The sequence below is a fragment of the Prunus dulcis genome, chromosome 6, assembly GCF_902201215.1.
Source record: "Prunus dulcis chromosome 6, ALMONDv2, whole genome shotgun sequence".
Lineage (NCBI taxonomy): Eukaryota > Viridiplantae > Streptophyta > Magnoliopsida > Rosales > Rosaceae > Prunus > Prunus dulcis.
Window position 1 is genome coordinate 22,849,796 of NC_047655.1, and position 19,293 is coordinate 22,869,088.

Here is a 19,293-nt window from a genome sequence, read left to right on the forward strand (position 1 = left end):
ATTCCTACGTCCTCGGAGAGCAGTAGCAGTAACTTTTCCACTATATAAAATAATAGGGCTACAACTTTAGTGTTTACAATATGTGTGGCTCACTGAATTTTCTCTCTTGGAGAATTTCTCTCTGCTCTCTTTCCTATCCACTCACTCACCTTCTTTCTTCCTTCTCTTTGACTCTCACTCTATTCTCTTCTCTCTTTCGTATCTCATTACAAGCAAATATAATGCATATTAATGGCTTTTAAGGGAGACATAATGATTTCTCCCCAACATCATTATCCCATCTTTAGACTAATACCTTCTAGCTTTATCTCCATCTTTTGACTAATTGCCATCTAGTTTTACCTATGTGGGCTTCATTTCTTTATAACAATATATATATATATATTCTTCAGCAAATATATTCTAGTTTCCCCAATAATATCCATATTCCTATCTGCAGACATTGCTTGTCACATGCATACGTCCCCGTTATTGACTTGACGCTAGCTCTTCAATTACTCATGTAGAATTTTTTTTTTTCAAGTGCCCATAGAGATAATACTTCCATATATAGGGCTCACCTCAATTAAAAATGTAGTTAGTAAAGTGGTACACGATTGTTTTTATATATGCTCTGATATTTAATTTTGCAAAAATAATGCATCCAACTATCTCAACCAAAAAAGTTACATCCAATTAATTATGTTCTTAGAATATTGATACAAAATAATTAGGTGTTAAAAAGATATTTATTTTTGCAAAAATAATGCATCCAACTAACTCAACCAAAAAAGTCACATCCAATTAATGATGTTCTTGGAATATTGATACAAAATAAATTAGGTGTTAAAAAATATTTAATATCTGAATCTGATCTATTACGACAAAGACTCATCATCACAATCATGGTGATTATTCAAAAGGTGTAACATCCTTGATACAATTTAATTGATTTAATCAAATTTAATTCTTTTGTGAAATTTTAATTTTGCCCTTGGGAGTAGGGCTACTTTGGTCACTTTAAGAGAAAAAAACATTTATTGTATGGCATTACGTAATGGTGTAAGTTGGTGTTATCTTATGTGAAGCCCAGTTTAAGGTTAGCACAGGGCCCTCAAAATCTCAAAACCGACCCTGACTGCAGCAACAGCAGCTTGGAGTCTGGCTTCATGTTGACTGAGATTATCACCAGCAACCCCACCACCTTGAGCTGTTGTGCCTGTCCCTATTCCCAACTAAAATCATAATCACCTCACCAAAGCTTTATAATGAATGAATGAACCACCATGTCTTACTAAAAGTCCCATTTGAAACCAAAAGAGCGACCATGAAACATGGAACATGAAACCACACCAGTTCTAAAAACTACCGAAGCCACAAATTGCAGTTTATTGGTGCCTTCCTTTTTGTCTTCCTTTAGTAATGACCCTTCGTGTATGAAGAAAAAGGAAATGTATGTTTAAAAACTACAAAGTTAAGATCCCCTAACACCAAATATTATCAGACCTTATGGTTGTCACACAGCAACTAAAAGCTACACACAAACTGCAAACTGCAAACCTCAGAAGTTTACCCTGTTGATGAGCATCAGACCATGATCCCCCATGCCCTCCAGCTGTACTTGCCCCATTTTTTAATTGTTGTTAGAATAAAAAGTAATATCAAAACCGTTTAGTAAATTTTAATATAAAATTAGTGTAACTGTGGATAATGACTAAAATAGATATGATGTTGAAAATGTTACGTGCTAACCATGTGGTGGTGGGAGAGGGAGGTATTGGTGGTGGTGTGGTGGAGGTGGTGGTGATGAAGGTGGAGGTGAGGTGGTGGTGGAGGTGGTGGTAATGGCATACATCATTTTAGAACTTAATGATGGCATTATGGAAATTGAAAAAAATTCATTAAAGGCTCTTATCTGCTTCTTGTGAAAGCAGTGTTGAAAAGCAACCTAGATGCTACTTTTAAAAGCAGATGTCAGAAGGTCATTGCTTTTAAAATAATCAGGATGTTTTATTTTGACCAAACATCTTAAAGTGCTTAACTTTAAAGACTTATTCATGTGTTAACTTCATCGTCAAACTTTCCGTTAATTGCTTGTGACAGGACCCGACCCAATTTCCGCTTTGGAGTTAGAGCCAAGTCCTGTGTGTGTCCGACACCTGGCGAATGTCGGGCACAAAAGACCTTTTTACCCTACTCGTTTCCGAATCTTTTTAGAATTCCTTTAGACTTCTGCCGAAAATTCGGCAGAGTCTCCCCTGTATTTTGACCAATCCCAAAATTTTTCACCTGTTAAACACTCAATAAATTCACACCAACTGCCAGAATAGGATAGACAAATATTTGCCAGCTTCAATTTTTCCACTAAAACTAGATATCAAAGCAATTTCTAAAGTCCACGGGGTTTCAGGGATTTTTCTATATAACTCTACCTTACTTGGTGGCGCGGAAGCTTGGAATGGCCCGGTGGTGGATCCTGCGCACTTCTACAATCTGGGGGCGAAAAACAGGTTGAAAATGTGAGTGGACAAAAATAATGTTCTTGAAAACAATTTCATAAACATAATAACCCCAATTTAAGATTAAGTAAGGATTTCAATGCAAGGTATTCAAATGAGCATGTAAAGACCTACTAATGAATGTGCTCGTATAACTGAACAAATATGTAAAGATATAATTGTGCGGATATCAAGAAACTGTTATAAAATAACTGAAAGTCATAATTAAATAAAAGAAAACTCAAAATCCTTTGAAAATACCACCTATTTGTACCCCTGTCATATCCGTCAATTCCCCTGGCAGGTCTCGGGCGCCACGCAGTCTACCCGAGCCGCAAACTGGCGAAATCAGGGGACTATGATCAGCCTGTCCCGCCGGCAGATTCCTCAATGACACCAAGTCAGCTCGAGTCGCTCTGGCAGGATGCAGGGACCGTAGTCAGCCTGATCCGCAAGCCTGAGTCCGCAATCCTGGCAGGTCTCGGGACACCAAGTCTGCCGAGCCGCAAATCCTGGCACTCACGGTCCGAGCGTCCCCGAAACTCGTGAGGCAAAGTCAAGTGCACTGACATAAACTGAAATCGGACTGGATGTCCGTAGACATCGGTCCAACTCTGGGTAATCACCAAGTAAAGGGTGGGTACATGGTGGTTCTAAAATAAACTATTTTTAGAAAAATCTAATAACTCACTGCCTTTCTGTGAAACTGAAATATTGCTGTTATCTCCTCTGATAGAGTTCTCAAACTTTGCTTTTTATATTACAGAGCTTCAATAACTAGACAACACGTAAATCAAGGCATTGTACTGCTCAAATCATGTTCGAAATAAATAGTTTATAAAACGTTTTCAAGATCAAATAATGAAATTAACTCATATGAAGTGACTTATAAAAGCTTATTTGTAGAAAACCATTATAAAATCATTTCAAAGCCTTATTTATATAAATCATTTATATAACTCATGCATATAAAATCGTTTATGAAAGAAAGTCCACTCACTGATGGTCCGACCTAATTGGACCATTCGAAGGTCCCTCATACGGGTCGACTGGACCTCTGGTGCCTGATTATCCATGAATAATAAATCAATAAACTGCTGAATAAAAAGAATTTAAATTAAACACCCTACCCCCGGCTCCTAGAAATACGTGCGCTCAATTTTTAAGTTACTCCTATGCCCACAATAGCTTTTTAGATAGTTAGAAATGTCTTAAGAAGCCCGGACCCGACCCAATTTCCGCTTTGGAGTTCGAGCCAAGTCCTGTGCGTGTCCGACACCTGGCGAATGTCGGGCACAAAAGACCTTTTTACCCTACTCGTTTCCGAATCTTTTTAGAATTCTAAGCGATAAGATGCCAGATCGGCCGATCCAGGACCCCGTGGGTCCACGATCTCCGATGGCCAATCTGGGCTTCTCTGAAGGTTCCTTACAGAGAAGGAACCATGTTTCGCGAATTTGGTCCGAAACGGATGGTCGGATTGGCCAAAATCGCATTATCGCTTAAACTCCAAACCCTAGCCCCAGGGTTCGCGATTTCGGAGTATCCGGGACTCCGATTTGCAATCCGTCGAATCCTACACGATCCTGAAATCATGTAGACCGACATATCCGAAATTCAGCACGATCCGACGATTTAAAGACACTGCACCCACTGATCGCGCGATATGGAAAATCCGTTCGGGGCTCAAACGGACTCCGAATCGAGATCCGTGAAATCCTACGCGCTCGTGACGACACGAGGATCACAAAACTGCACAGAATTACTTCACCACCCTCGCCCACGCGCCACAGCACTCGCGGGCAGATTTGGGTGTCTAAAGCGATACCGGGTGGCCGAAAAATCTCAGAACCAAGACTCCAAACTCCTATCCTAGGTAAAACACCCCATTTGGAGTCACTTTTGTTCTTGGACATACCCCAAAAAGTGGCCAGAAATCAAGTCAAAAATTGATCGTTTTAGAGCTAAAATCGATCGAAACCCATACATCCATCAGCTAGAACACGAAAAATAGCTGAGAAACCATACCTTACTCAATTTATTTGGTGGAGAAACGAAGGAGAAATTCGAGCTGGAAGATCGGCGAAACTCGGGTGAACATCCGTCGGAAATCATGGTTTTCCGACCAGCTCCGGGCGGCCCAAGGGTGGAGGTCGGTCAGGTCTTGACGGCGAGAGGGAGGCGGAGCCGTCGGTACCCACGGCGGAGATCAGCTCGGCCTGTGGTGGCCGAGCCGTCGCCGAGAAGGTGAAGAGTCGCACGGCTGGGGTGCGACGGGAGAGAGAGAGAGGAAGAGAGAGAAACTGACGGGGGAGAGGAGAGAGAAGGGATAAAAATCTGACTTTTTGATCAAATTACCATTTTACCCTTCGCGGTATTTTGATCGTATCTTCTTCGTTACTACTCCGATTCGGGTCTACTCCATATCTACAGACTCCTTTCGTCGTGCTCTACGCAACGGCACAAGCGGAATTCCCAAATTCTTTCTCGATTAAAAAGTCAAATTTTCCCCCATTAAATAATGCGAGGGCAAACTTGTCTTTTCGCTAGAAGATATTAATCCTTACTTTTTAGATATTTTATTTCTTTTTAGATATTTTGTTTTGGGTTATTACAGCTTGTGTGACAAGCTTAAATCCCACCTATTCACTTCTTTTTGGTGTGTTAGGTTTAATTATTTTTTTCTAAACAAATCGAAGTAAAATTTTAAATTTTCCGATAAGATATAATTTCATTCAATATGATGTAAATAACATTAATCTAAACCGTAGCAACGGATATGAATTTATTCTTCACCATTGATCAGTGTAATTGTTAGTTACATATTTCAATTTGAATGAAATATGGCCATACATTAGAGAGTTGTTGGAGAATAATTTTGTACATTTGCATAATTTTAATAACTCCCCCATTTTAATAAATCTCAGCCACACCCTGCCTGGGCCCACCATTTTAATAAGTTCCCCATCTTTTAGGCAGCTTTTCTCTCTCCTCTCTTGGCTTTTTTGTTACGGGACCCACTTGGCTAAGTGTAAAATTAGATGTACATTTGCATTTTTTTTCCCATCTCACACATTTATAGCCGTATACACCTCCCCATTATAGGATATTTCGGCAACCAAATGTGTGTATTTGACGTACACCTCCATATACACCTTACCATTATGGATGCCCTTAGAATGGTTCACCTAAAGATAAGAATTAAGTTCTTGTTGTAAACTAAAGAGAAATTTGAGAGGGAATTGAGATAGAGAAAGCATAGGAATATGATGTTTTTCTTATTATTCATTTCTATCAATTACAGTGAGGGATGAACCCTTTTGTAGGCAAAGCCTCTTCCAACATGTGGGCTCCACCTTATCATTTTCAACACTCCCCCTTAGAGACCACAAATAATACGGAATATGCCTCGTTAAAAACCTTGCCAGTAAAAACCCAGTGGGACAAAAACTGGTCGAAGGGATAAAGAGTACATAACCATGTGTAACATAAAATTCTGTGTATATTGACACGCGTGCGACACTGCCTCATTAAAACCTTGCCAGGAAAAACCCAGTGGGATAAAAATCTGGACAAAGGAAAAAGAGTACAGTGTGTAAAGGTATTGACAGCACGCTCCCCCTGATGCTTGGCAAAATATCTTAAAGCCATACTATTGATCATCTTTCTGAATATCATAGTTAACACTGCTTCTGTGAGTCAATAGTGTATGAAGGTCTTTATTAATACTACGCTCCCCCTGATGAATATCTCCTCCTGAAAACTTCATGACTAGCTTTTTCTAGTAAGCGACCATAGAGATTTCCAGAGTCCGCATATCTAATAACACTTGAGCTATTTGTAAATTCACTCAAAAATATGCCCGTATATGGTGCTATGCTTAGATAGCATCAAATATGCCTCACATCATCCCAAAATGATGGTGATGGAGTTGAGTTCTATCTAGAAAATACGATGTCTGGTCCAATATACTTCCGGAAAATCCTTAAAGTGTCCAACGAATAATCCTCATAAAAATACTTCAATACTTTCTTAGTATAAGCAAGAATATCGTTGGCATAATACTCGATCTTTAAGTCGAGACAAATATTTCTTGAATTCTTCAGAAGCTTTAATGTGTTGCAAACACATTATAATCAATGTACTCACTGAGGTAATTTATGCACATTAGCATTGCGTACAGATGTTGTGCTTCAGGCACATGCCAGTCAGGGACTTGCTTCATGCAATTTCAATCCTTTCAAGGATTTTGTTTAAAGGGATTAAACTTTATGACACATTATATAGCTTTAACCTAGCTATTTATACATCTTTAGGAAATTGCTTCTGGCAATATACTCTGTGCCTTTAATAACCTTTAAAGATAACATGTTGGTCTCCGTAAATGTGCAACAAGGGGGCACAATTGAATTTGTAAATATGGAGAAAACCCAACATTCCTTGTTTATGCCGAAAATGTGTCATACAAAGTAGTTATATTCTCTTCTATTCCGAACACCCAAGTATAACTTTCAGTATTAACAAATTTTGGGGTTCGTATTGTGGGTTTGTTTTTTCACGTTCATTCTTATCTATAATGGAATTACCTCATTCCATTTTGGCTAATGATATTGTCGACATTTAATAATTGAATGTGGTTCCAATCAACACAGCCCATTGATGATTTGTGTAGCTACTCCAAAATCAAAATTTGTCATTCATCAATTCATGATCCCACCATTCTCATGTGCATGCGCATACATCAATTATAAACATTTCTTTGCTTTTGGGTACCCAAGCTACTGCAGGGGGCTTTTATTATGTGAGAATGTGGATTATAACCTCCAACAGAGCGTTATTTTATAGTAGGGCGTGGATAATTTCCATTTAGGGAGTTGGAACATTTAGAACCCATATATATGTCATGCTGCAGGTGACAAAACCCAACCCAATTTCCACTTTGGAATTCGAGTCAAGTCCTGTGCGTGTCCGACACCTGGCGAATGTCGGGCACAAATGACCTTTTTACCCTTCTTACTTCAATTTCTCTTTAAATTTCCTTAGACTTCTACCGAAAATTCGGCAGAGTCTCCTCTGTATTTTGACCAATCCCAAAACTTTTCACCTGTTAAACATTCAACTAATCCACACCAACTGCCAGAATAATTCAAATAACAAAATCCCAACTCCAGTTTTTCAGTTTCAACAAGATATCAGAGCATTTTCTAAATTTCAAGGTTTCAGGGATTTTCTACTAAGCTCTACCTGGCTTGAAGCGCTGAGGTTATGAGTGGCCCGGTGGTGGATCCCGCATACGTCTACAGCCTGGGGGTGAAAACAGTTTGAAGATGTGAGTGGACCAACATAAGAATTCTTGAAAACAATTTAAGAATCAAAATAACCCTCTCTATAGAAATTGTTAAATAAACTGAATACGCACCTTCCATTTAAAGCTTACTAAACTCAAAGCATTCCATATAAATCATAATCAAACTCAATAAATTTTATTCAAAAGCACTGAAATCAAGGTTGTATATAACACTGAAATCAATTTTGTATAAAAGTACTGTACTCGAGCCTTGCATAACTGAACAAACTATATAAATGTATTATTGCCTGGAAATTCAGAAAAGCTGGTATAAAATAACTGAAAATCATAATTAAATAAAAGAAACTCAAAATCCTTTGAAAATACCACCTATTTGTACCCCTGTCATAACCGTCAATTCCCTGGCAGGTCTCGGGCGTCACACAGGCTACCCGAGCCGCAAACTGGCGAAATCAGGGGACTATGATCAACCTGTCCCGCCGGCAGATTCCTCGATGACACCAAGTCAACTCGAGTCGCTCTGGCAGGATGCAGGGGACCGTAGTCAGCCTGATCCGCAATCCTGGCAGGTCTCGGGGACACAAAGTCAGCCGAGCCGCAATCCTGGCAGGTCTCGGGACACCAAGTCTGCCGAGCCGCAAATCCTGGCACTCACGGTCCGAGCGTCCCCGAAACTCGTGAGGCAAGTCAAGTGCACTGACTGAACTATAATCAGACTGGATGTCCGTAGACATCGGTCCGACTCTGGGTAATCACCATAAAGAAAATGGGTACGAGGTGGGTTTAAAATAAATTCCTTTAGGAAATCCGATTAAAACTGAAATCTCAAATTGTGCTGCTGTCTCATCTGGTTTCAACCTCAAACTCTGTTTCTATAACTTATAAATAAGCAGCACATATTTATAAAACTGTTACTGTACTGATCATGTTCAGAACCGAAATACAACTTACTCAAGATCAAATAAAGAAACTTATTCAAATAAATTCATTTCTAAAAACTTGTTTATATAAAATCAATATAAACTCATTTATAAAACTTATTTATATAAAATCACATCAAACAATTCATGAAATCTGATCTATGAGAGAAAGTCCACTCACAGTTGGTCCGAGCTAGCTGGACCTCTCGAGGGTCCCTCCTGTGGATTAGCCGGACTCCTGGCGCCTGCTTATTCAGGAATAATAAATTAATAAACTGCTGGATAAAAATAATTTAAACTAAACACCCTGCCCCCGGCTCCTAAACATACGTGCTTTTCAATTCAATTTACTCCTATGCCCACATTAGCCTTTTTCAATGCTTGGAACAGTTTTGGGAGGTTCGACGTTCAGCTTAAGCGATAAGCCGTCAGATCGGCCGACCCAGGACCCGTGGGGTCCACGGTGTCCGATGGCCAATCTGATCATCCCTGAAGGTTTCTCATATAGCGGGAACCCTATTCTGCGAATTTGGTCCGAATCGGACGGTCGGATTGGCCAAAATCGCGTTATCGCTTAAAACCCTAACCCTAGCCCCAGGGTTCGCGATTCCAGAGTATCCGGGACTCCGATTCGCGATCCGTCGAATCCTACGCGATCCTGAAATCACGTAGACCGACATATCCAAAATTCAGCGCGATCCGACGATTTAACGACACTGCACCCACGGATCGCGCGATATGGAAAATCCGTTCGGGGCTCAAACGGACTCCGAATTGAGATCCGCGAACTCCCACGTGCTCGTGACGACACGAGGGTCACAAAATTTTACAGAGTTACATCACTACCCTCGCCCACGCGCTCCAGCACGCGTGGGCAGCTTTGGGTGTCCAAAGCGATTTCGGGTGGCCGAAAAATCGCGGAACCAAGACTCCAAACTCCTATCCTAGGTAAAACACCCCATTTGGAGTCACTTTTGTTCTTGGACCACCCCCAAAAAGTGACCGGAAACAGTAGTTTCGAAGGGCCGAAGTTTCGGCCAAACGTCAAGTCGAAAATCGAACCCCTTAGAGCTAAAATCGATCGAAGCCCATATACTCATCAGCTAGAACACGAAAAATAGATGAGAAACCATACCTTACTCGATCGATTTGGTGGAGAAACGAAGGAGAACGAGCTCCCAAAAATTTTCGGAAAAACTGTCGGACCAGGCCTGTTTCGTGGCAGTTTCCGGCTACTACAGTGGCGGATGGAGGCTGAGGAGGGGCAGGGCTGATAGAGGGAAGTGAGGTGGTTCGTTTGGTACTGGTATTGCCTGAAACGGTGGCCTGAGTTGGGAGAAATTGATGTCTGAAGTCGGCTGGTCCAGAAGGTTCGAGAGAGAGCTGGGTTTATAAAACTGAACTTCGAAATATTTATGGTTCTGCCACTGAGACTCTTTTGACCATAACTCCTTCGTTACAACTCCGATTCGGGTCTACTCCGTGTCTACGGACTCGTTTCGCCGTGCTCTACGCAACGGCGTAATCGAAATTACCAAATTCTTTCCCGATCAAAAAGTTAACTTTTTCCCTATTAAATAATGCGAGGGTAAAATTGTCATTTTGCTAAAAGATATTTTTCTTACTTTTTCAGATATTTTCTTTCTTTTTAGATATTTTGTTTTGGGTTATTACAGCAGGCATGCTACAGATTAATACATACATGTCAATTAATTTCTGGGACTTTAACCCATACAATTTGCTACGCATGAGGCGTGCACAATATCAATATTGACATGTCAAAGGATTGTCATTTCGGGACTTCAATCCACATCATTTGCTACGCAACAGGCGTGCATCATATTGATCACTGCTATACCCATATTTTGTTCTTATGAGACTTTAATATGTGCAGTGTATTATCAACGTATCCAACTTGCAATTTGTAAAATTTGCGTTAATAATTCATGGATACATACAAGCCATTCTTTGGGAACGGATTTATCTCCCCATTTGGTTACCTTTCAAGATAAAATATCAAATAAGTATATAAGCATAAAATAACACAAGTATTGCTTACATCCTTAGGTGGGAGAAACTTTTCTCAAGTATCATTCAAGCTTGTATCGGCCCAGTAAATATAAAGTAGCGCTTGATGATCTAGTTATATCCTGTAAGAGCAAAAGTCACAATTCTTCTCTCTGTCAAAAACAAATAACCCTCAGAGTTAGGATCACTGCATGGATTCTTTCTTCGGATGTTCATTCTAAAGAAATAAAATCCCTTATGAACAGAGAGTTATAAAAAGAAATAAAAGATACAAAAATTGTGATATTGATTGCAAGGTAAGGTAAGCAATCAAGGAAGGAAGCTGGTGGGAGCAAACAACAAGCTCTCATTTCTCCTAGTCTAGAAGGACCTCAGGAGATTAGAGCTTAAGGTCGCCTTCACAGTTCCCTGATGTAGCGGAAACGTGATCAGGGATAGTCTCGCTTCCTGAATGGATGATCAGAGATAGTCTTGCTTCTCGGGCATATTGAGTGCTTACTGATAAGAAAAACAAGTAGATATCGCATCACTAGGTATGGAGAAAACTGGATGTCTTCTGCAAAGAAAATTTTGTTAGTAACACATTTATACACAAATACAATGAATAGGTAGAACCGGTGAATTTCAAATTAACCATAGGAAAATTGCGAGATTCTCGGGATACTTTTGAAAAAGTAGCTCCGTGAAATCCGTAAAGCAAGATCGGCTTTGACGAAAATAATACTTGAAAATGCCGAAAGTGCCGACAGGCATTATTAGAGGCCACGTGAAGTTTTGGACTCTGGGAAAGAAAAAGATAATATGGGGATTCGAGAAGATATTGGGATCCTGGAAATGTTGCCACATTTTCGTCTATAGATATTGCCTTTGCAAAACTTGATTGGAGCAACTGCGTTTCAACTCAACTTCCTTCATTTTCTGAAACTTTAGTTTTTGTAAGACTTTCTTCGAAACCTTCTTAAAATGGCTTCCTCTTCTTCCTGCCCAAATTATTTCAATTTAAATTATGCTCCCACAACAACCAGTGACGCCAAAGTTTGGCGTCCATCCTTTGTATCCCAAGATCGTCATCTCACAGTTAATGATTCTGTGATGATGAATGATGCTACTGCTGTCATAGTAGCTAGAAATTTCATTACTCCAATGGATGAAATGCTGTTGACAGGGAGGTCTGAGGAAGAGGCTATTAATGACTCAATGGCTTCTAGCATTCAGAGTGCTGCTTCTGTTTCTAACATGGCTGATCGTTTGCATGCTAGAGCAAACGAGGTTCAGAAGCTAACAACTGAAAATTCGTCTCTTCAAAGAATGCTTCATGAGTCTCAACAGGAGGTTGAGAAACTTAAAGGAGAGAATAATGCCTTGTTGAAACTGGTGAGTTCGTACTCCGTTGATACACTGAGAAGGCTAGACATGCTGCAGGTCTCAAATGAAAGAATTTTGGGAGACCACGAGAGACTCATGGCTAAGCTTAAGAGGCGCCGTCCTCTTCCTTCAGAGGCTTCCAGAACATAATGTAATTTTATAGGTTTTACAGGGCCTGCACCTTCATTGCAGGTGGAGACCACGAGAGACTCATGGCTAAGCTTAAGAGGCGCCGTCCTCTTCCTTCAGAGGCTTCCAGAACATAATGTAATTTTATAGATTTTACAGGGCCTGCACCTTCATTGCAGGTGGAAAAATCTATCTGTTGTATGTTCCTTTCGTGTTATAATAATTACGCACATTCTTAAACTTGTACCTGTGGTTTTTACATCTTTTCAAAATGACAGTTTGGAACCTTGTGTCTTATAAGTTCAAGTAACCACATCAAATCTCTCAAATTACATATTTCCATGCATGTGAGCCCAGAACTTTTGGTCTGGGTTAAACACAAACTCAGAATTTATTCATCCTTTTCAAATGGACATGAAATATGGATTGAGCAAAAGCCACGCTAATATCACAATATAGTAGTGAAGAGCATTAACTACTATATACCCACAACTTCAAGTTCAGGATCTCTCATATATTTAGGTCCATGGGCTTTCGGCCCAAATACAACAAAATATGTGGGGAGCCTCAATTCATTATTTGAGGTTTATACTTATATTATCCATTTCGCGGTGTATTCTTGACAACCGGAATTCACAAAATATATTTCTTCCTTGAGGTGATTATAACAGAATCGAACTTTATTAAATTCATCATTCTCTTATGCCAAAGAAATATGTGGTGTACCACAATTTGCAATAATACCTCAAGGGTTGTCCATTTAACTGTTGGAACTTTAGGTTCTCAATACTGTTAGATTTTGAACTTCAAGCCAAAATCACATATTCTCATGGTATGGATATTCAATCCCTTTAGATTTTGAACTTCGGACCAAAATCACATATTCTCATGGTATGGATATTTTTACAATTTTCTGTACATATTTTGGGACTTCAAGTCCTTACATAATTGTCTATATTTTGATAAACTTCTGACATCTCATTTAATTGCTCATCCATGAGTTTAAGGAACTGCAGGTTCCCTTTTGTATATAGTGACGGTTTACCCAAAATGGTTAATATTTATGCATACGTCACTATCATGTGTATAGTACTATTCATCAAGTCATGAATACATATCTATTCATGTGTGCAGTATATTTGCCAATACAATTATTATTCATGTGTACGGCACTTTTAACCAATACGGTACTGTTACATCATCAAGGAACTCTAGATCCTTATTTACATGTCAAGGATCAAGGATCTTCAAGTCCGATCTCTTGTTTACAAGTATAGTACCGGAGAGACTGCCAGCTCTCATATCAATATCATCATCAAGGATCTTCAAGTCCTGATGTAATTGTATGATGAGGATCAAGGAACTTCTGGTCCTGATCTGCATACTGTAAAAACTCATCATACAGCACAATTAATCCATAAAATAAATTACTGGTAAAGAAATTACTGGTATGGACGATAAACCCGCACCATACTTTAAATAAATGTAAATGTGCGGTAAAATAAATTCGTAAATTAAATTGCTTGTTGTATGGACGTTAATCCCGCACCATACCTTAAATAAAATTAAATGTGTGATAAAGTAAATTCATAAAGTAAATTGCTTGCTGTATGGACGTTAATCCTGCACCATACCTTAAATAAAATTAAATGTGCGGTAAAGTAAATTTGTATAGTAAATTGCTTGCTGTATGGACGTTAATCCCGCACCATACCTTAAATAAAATTAAATGTGCGATAAAGTAAATTTACGATAAAGTAAACGTGCTTGTATAGGCACTAATTTTGCTCCATACATTTAAATGACAGTAAAAGCATGGACGATAAACCCGCACCACCCTTTTAAATAAATACTGTCGTATGGGTAATAAACCTACACCATACAGTAAATAAAATAAAACAATTACCATATATATGGATAAAGTAAAGACAATTATTTGTGGGTTCTTATCAACACCACGATCAAATAATATAATATTATTATACTAATATATTAGTGGAAAGCTAGATATATCACGTTGGCTTTTCTTCTTTCCACCTGCAATCTACACTAATCATGAGTATTAAATTCTGTAAGTATTTTAATAATGTAATTAATTAAAGGAGATAGAGTGAGGCAGAATACTCATCCCTTTATTTATGTGGGTGTTCACATACCTGGCAATAATCCTTTGTTTTCTTTACTTCCATATAGGATTTTGCTTTCCACTAGGCTTATCAACTTGCTGTGTATCCCACTTTTTAATAAATATACTCTAACATAGACTCACTTTTTAAGCATGCTTTGCTAGATCTCCAGTGCCTTTCCATTTTAGAAAGATGTTTCTTCAGCAACTTTAAACACCATTCTCCAAATTCATCCCGTTGCCGAACCCAAATAACCCAATTTGTCCTGTGGTAATGAAGAGAACTTGCGTGGGAAGAGCTCCTGGAGAAGAAGGTGTAGAGGCAGAAGATTTTGACCACCAAGAACATCAATCTGAGTGTGAGCACAAGCTTTTCCTTTGACCATTTCTTGAGGACTTCTCTTTTCTCCAAAGACATTTCAGAGAAGCTGTGGATGAATGGCCATTTCCAACTAAGGCAACGATGCCCACATAGTAATAATGTTCCTAATCTGAATGACAGCATCTTCAGAAATAGCTTCATTCCCTCCATAACTTCTGGTAGAGCCCTCTTCAGCATCAATTCTGCTACCTCATCTGGTATAGGAGGCTGAGACCCAGAAGCTCTGTAGATGGAATGAAGGGCTTGGTCATCTGGGCTTTCCTCCTTGTTGTTATTGTTGTTGTTTATGGTGTCTTCCAGTGACAAAGGAGGTACCAGAGCTTCACAGATGGCAGCCAATGATTGGATTTGAGCTGGAGAGAAACCATGGCTGAATTTGCTTTCCCTCCTTCCTCTAGCAAAGCCTCTGCAAAAGGTCCCGCCACAATCTCCATGGTGTTGACTTCTTCTTTTCAATATGGAATTCAGAGTTGAGAGAGAGAGAGAGAGAGAGAGAGAGAGAGGGTAGCATTGGATGGAAGGAGGGATAAGATATTTGGGTTTCATCAGAGAACTCAGCTGATATTGTTAAAGCGAATTCGTGCTGATAACGTGTTATAAACTAAAGAGAAATTGGAGAGAGAATTGAGATAGAGAAAGCATAGGAATCTGATGTTTTTCTTATTATTCATTTCTATCAATTACAATGAGGGATGAACCCTTTTGTAAGCAAAGCCTCTTCCAACACGTGGACTCTACCTTATCATTTTCAACAGTTCTGTATTATATTTTGCTTATTAAGTTTTATTTTGAAATTTTGTTGTCCTGTTGAAGTACCAAGCTTAAGTCTTTACCCATTAATTTTAACAGGCAATTTCTTTTCTTAGACTTAAAATTTTCATCTGAAAACAGAGAGCAGACGTTGCGAAAGCCTTTGATTGCTTTTGGAGGTTACTGATGGATGATCCGGGTCGGGTTGATGGATGTTATGTATCCAGATTACTTATTTCAAAGTTTCTTGATTGAGCTACATCAGCAATTGCAGCTTCCGAGTCCAACAGCAAAATCATCATGTGTTTGCTAGTTCCATTTGATGAAGTTTGTTATCCATCTTTCCTTTATGAATTGTCTTCAATTGTTTCGATTTTAAAGTATGCATTTATATTCTATATTGTTCATCTTCAGCCCTATCTATTTTTGTAATCAGCATGAACAATTTTGCTAGAAAATCTTCTGGTTTCTCTCTCTCTCTCTCTCTCTCTCTCTCTAGATGGTGAATTCTCTTGCAATCACTTTAGAGTTGGCATTTCTTGTAAAAATGCAGACAACAATGACCCAACACCGTTGGATTAATCTAACCATTTCCAAGTAAGATACAAATATGCAGACAGCATTTTACATCTAACCATGTTAGATAAAATAACCCATAGAAATAAATATTACATAAGCAAGCAGCATATAATTAATCGTAATATGTGGATCATTATCATACACACAAGTTTAACACATATTATTACCACACTCACCAACAGAAAGGCTTACTGGACATAGCCCGAAAATCACACACCAACAACTAATACAATTTACAAGCATATATTCAGCCTGATCTCGAAGAATTAAACATCACACAAGCCACCGCTGCCTTATTTAGAATCCCCCTTTACTCGGCATCAGCAAATCTTTGGGGGGGGGGGGGGGGGGAAACATTGGCATGTTACAATGTGAGCAACTATGGAGAATTAAAGAAGGAAATCAATAAAAAGTGTGGTGTTTTTCATACTCACCCAAGCTCTGAGAGTTTCAAATGCGCTTCAGCATAATCCACAAAGAAAGCGTCCTCGTCCTAGTCAAAGCAAAATCACCGCAACCGAAAAGGGGATCAAATTAACATCAAGACATAAAAAGAGTATAGCTAAGCTATAATTTAGTGATCATATTAAGTATAAAGCACGATCAGATACAAACCGCGGCATAGGTCTCAACAAGAGGACGAAAGACTGGATCCTCCAGAAGAGCCTTGTCTGATGGCAGCTGGATAAGGCCTTCTTTCTCTCCACTAAGAAGTTCCCTGTTTGGGAAACAAATCAGATTTAACTATCTAGAAAGTGGTATAAATTCAACAGTGTTATTATTGAAGAAGGTGAATAGGTCTTTACTTGAAATAGGAGTTGTCAAAAATGAGAGGGTTGGTTGTCCAGGGTCCCTCAAATCCAGAACGTTCCTTGTGGCACCTACCCTGAAAACAAAATTCCCAAACACACAAAATTTAAAATGCTAAACTCTACCAGTCAATGAAACAAATAGAAGAGTTTTGATGGTCTTGCATGAACTGACCAATGTGTGTCCACCGGATAATACAACAATATCCTTGTCACTAAGACCCATGTGACCAAAGACATCCCTCAAATGATCCGAACCTAAAAGGAACAACACAAAGAAAAATTAAGCACATTCATCTTACAACCATACACTAGTTGCAAAATCTAGGCGCTAACTTACCTTTGGAGCCATCCGGCAAGCGACCTTCTGGTGGCGGTTCTTGTTTGTCCTGAAATTTGTACATGACTTGAACCAATGAGTACAAGTTTAAAATAAGATCACATTTTTAAACAATCTTGCCATGCCTGCATTGTTTGATAGCCGAGAAAGGCACTCTAAACAATCAATATCATCACATATTGTATTGTCAATGTCAATAACCTAAAAAACCACCAAATCAATCAAGTTTCATCACACCAAGCTATTTGATCCTATATAATTTCCAATTATTCGACAACACAAGGCTAATTATTATAAATAAATAAAAGGACAAACAAATGTGAACTACATGTGCTATAGGAAATAGGTTTTGGGCATATAATAAAGGAAATCTCGAGACAAATCACAGTATGACATGCCTGTATAAACTTTCAATTTATATAATTTTAATGAGTTACTTTTGCGTATGTTTTATATTGTGATTTGAACGACAAGAAATGGGCCAGTAATTGAAAATAAGCCAAGAAGGCACTCACCGGTCTACCAGGGTGGAAAGGAACATCAGGCCCCCCTGTAATTTCCACAGCAACAACTCCGGCCAACTTCAAAACACAATCAAATAGAAACTCACAACATCAATCTACAAATTCAAACTAAAAACCAAAACCAAAACCCAAGCCAAATATCTATATATACCTGGTAGAAATCTGCGTATGAGAGAATCGGAAACTTCTCCTTGATCGGCTCCAAAAGCCTGACCGCAATATCCAGGCCATTGTTTGCTTCATGAGCAAGCTCCTCCGGGTGCCTTATGGTCCCGAACGGCCCTCCTGTCTTGCTTTGCACGTCGAAGGTACCAGCCGAATGCCATCTGCGATCATCACCAAACATCAAACACAAAGCAAACACCAATCGTTACCAACAGATGGAGCTCTCAGATAATTAAGTATATGGCAGAGAGAGTTCTTGATTCTTACGCTAATCGGAGAATTATAGGAGCGCAGTGCTTTTCAGCGATGAGTCCTCGGAGCTTTCTCTTGCATTTATCCACTGCCTTCTGATATTCCTCGCTCACAGTCGGGTAGCATTTCGCCATGGCGAGAATTGATCTGTTCCACCCTCTGTTTGGTTAGTGAGAAAATTAGTATATGAAATTGAAGAGAAGGAAAAGTTTTTCCTTACACGATCGAAGTTGCTAGAAACAGTTGAAGCTTGCTTGAAATGGTCGAAGTTATCAGTACAAACTGCAGAGCACAGAAGCAGGGGAAATTGTATATATAGGCGACAATTGATCTGTTCCACCCTCTGTTTGGTTAGTGAGAAAATTAGTATATGAAATTGAAGGGAAGGAAAAGTTTTTCCTTACACGATCGAAGTTGCTAGAAACAGTTGAAGCTTGCTTGAAATGGTCGAAGTTATCAGTACAAACTGCAGAGCACAGAAGCAGGGGAAATTGTATATATAGGCGACAATTGATCTGTTCCACCCTCTGTTTGGTTAGTGAGAAAATTAGTATATGAAATTGAAGGGAAGGAAAAGTTTTTCCTTACACGATCGAAGTTGCTAGAAACAGTTGAAGCTTGCTTGAAATGGTCGAAGTTATCAGTACAAACTGCAGAGCACAGCAGCAGGGGAAATTGTATATATAGGAAGCGTATTCTGTTTCGGGACGAAGGTTCTAGCGCTCTCGTTTTAGTCTTCGGGTGCTAAACGTACGGCTAGGATCGTGCTTCGTCGGCGATGTGGGGTTGCGATGCTGTGTGCTTATTGAGCGGGAAATGGGACTTGTAGAGCCACGTGTCATACGGAGAGTGGTGCATGGTTGACTTGGCGAGGCTTCATCTGTTGTTCAATCCCGTGGGTTGCTACTAGCTGGTACCGTCGTTTCGAGAAGAAACTTTGGCGTTGTGGTGTAGGCGTAGGGTTTGACTATAATTGGATGGATCATTTTAGCGAGTTCTAGAGACCCTTGTATTTAATTTCTGACCAAAAAGAAAAGGAGAAACCATTGTATTTAACTAATGGCTTAAATTATATCTCTAAAATTGTAAACTAAACTAATAAAAATAAATAATAATAGCAGTTTTATAATTCTTTAAATG

At 39.2% G+C, this 19,293-nt stretch overlaps 1 protein-coding gene across 7 annotated transcripts; it reads right to left on the minus strand.

Moving 5' to 3' along the window:
• Nucleotides 1–13,570: 13,570 nt before the first annotated feature.
• Nucleotides 13,571–18,919, minus strand: LOC117630724 (L-ascorbate peroxidase 2, cytosolic). Of its 7 annotated transcripts, none has more exons than XM_034363466.1 (12): nt 18,804–18,872; nt 18,558–18,619; nt 18,374–18,435; nt 18,169–18,300; nt 17,888–18,062; nt 17,728–17,793; nt 17,213–17,261; nt 17,048–17,130; nt 16,870–16,949; nt 16,679–16,781; nt 16,498–16,556; nt 13,571–13,604 (listed from the first exon to the last, which is right to left on the minus strand). In XM_034363466.1, the coding sequence occupies exons 4-12, from the start codon at nt 18,285–18,287 to the stop codon at nt 13,583–13,585; spliced, it is 756 nt and encodes a 251-aa protein (XP_034219357.1). In that variant the 5' UTR covers nt 18,288–18,300; nt 18,374–18,435; nt 18,558–18,619; nt 18,804–18,872; the 3' UTR covers nt 13,571–13,582. The 7 variants fall into 7 exon arrangements, with proteins under 7 accessions (XP_034219357.1, XP_034219355.1, XP_034219351.1 ...); XM_034363464.1 differs by having other exon boundaries at nt 18,558–18,668; nt 18,742–18,872; XM_034363460.1 differs by lacking the exon at nt 18,558–18,619 and having other exon boundaries at nt 18,742–18,919.
• Between the last annotated feature and the right edge of the window lie 374 nt (nt 18,920–19,293).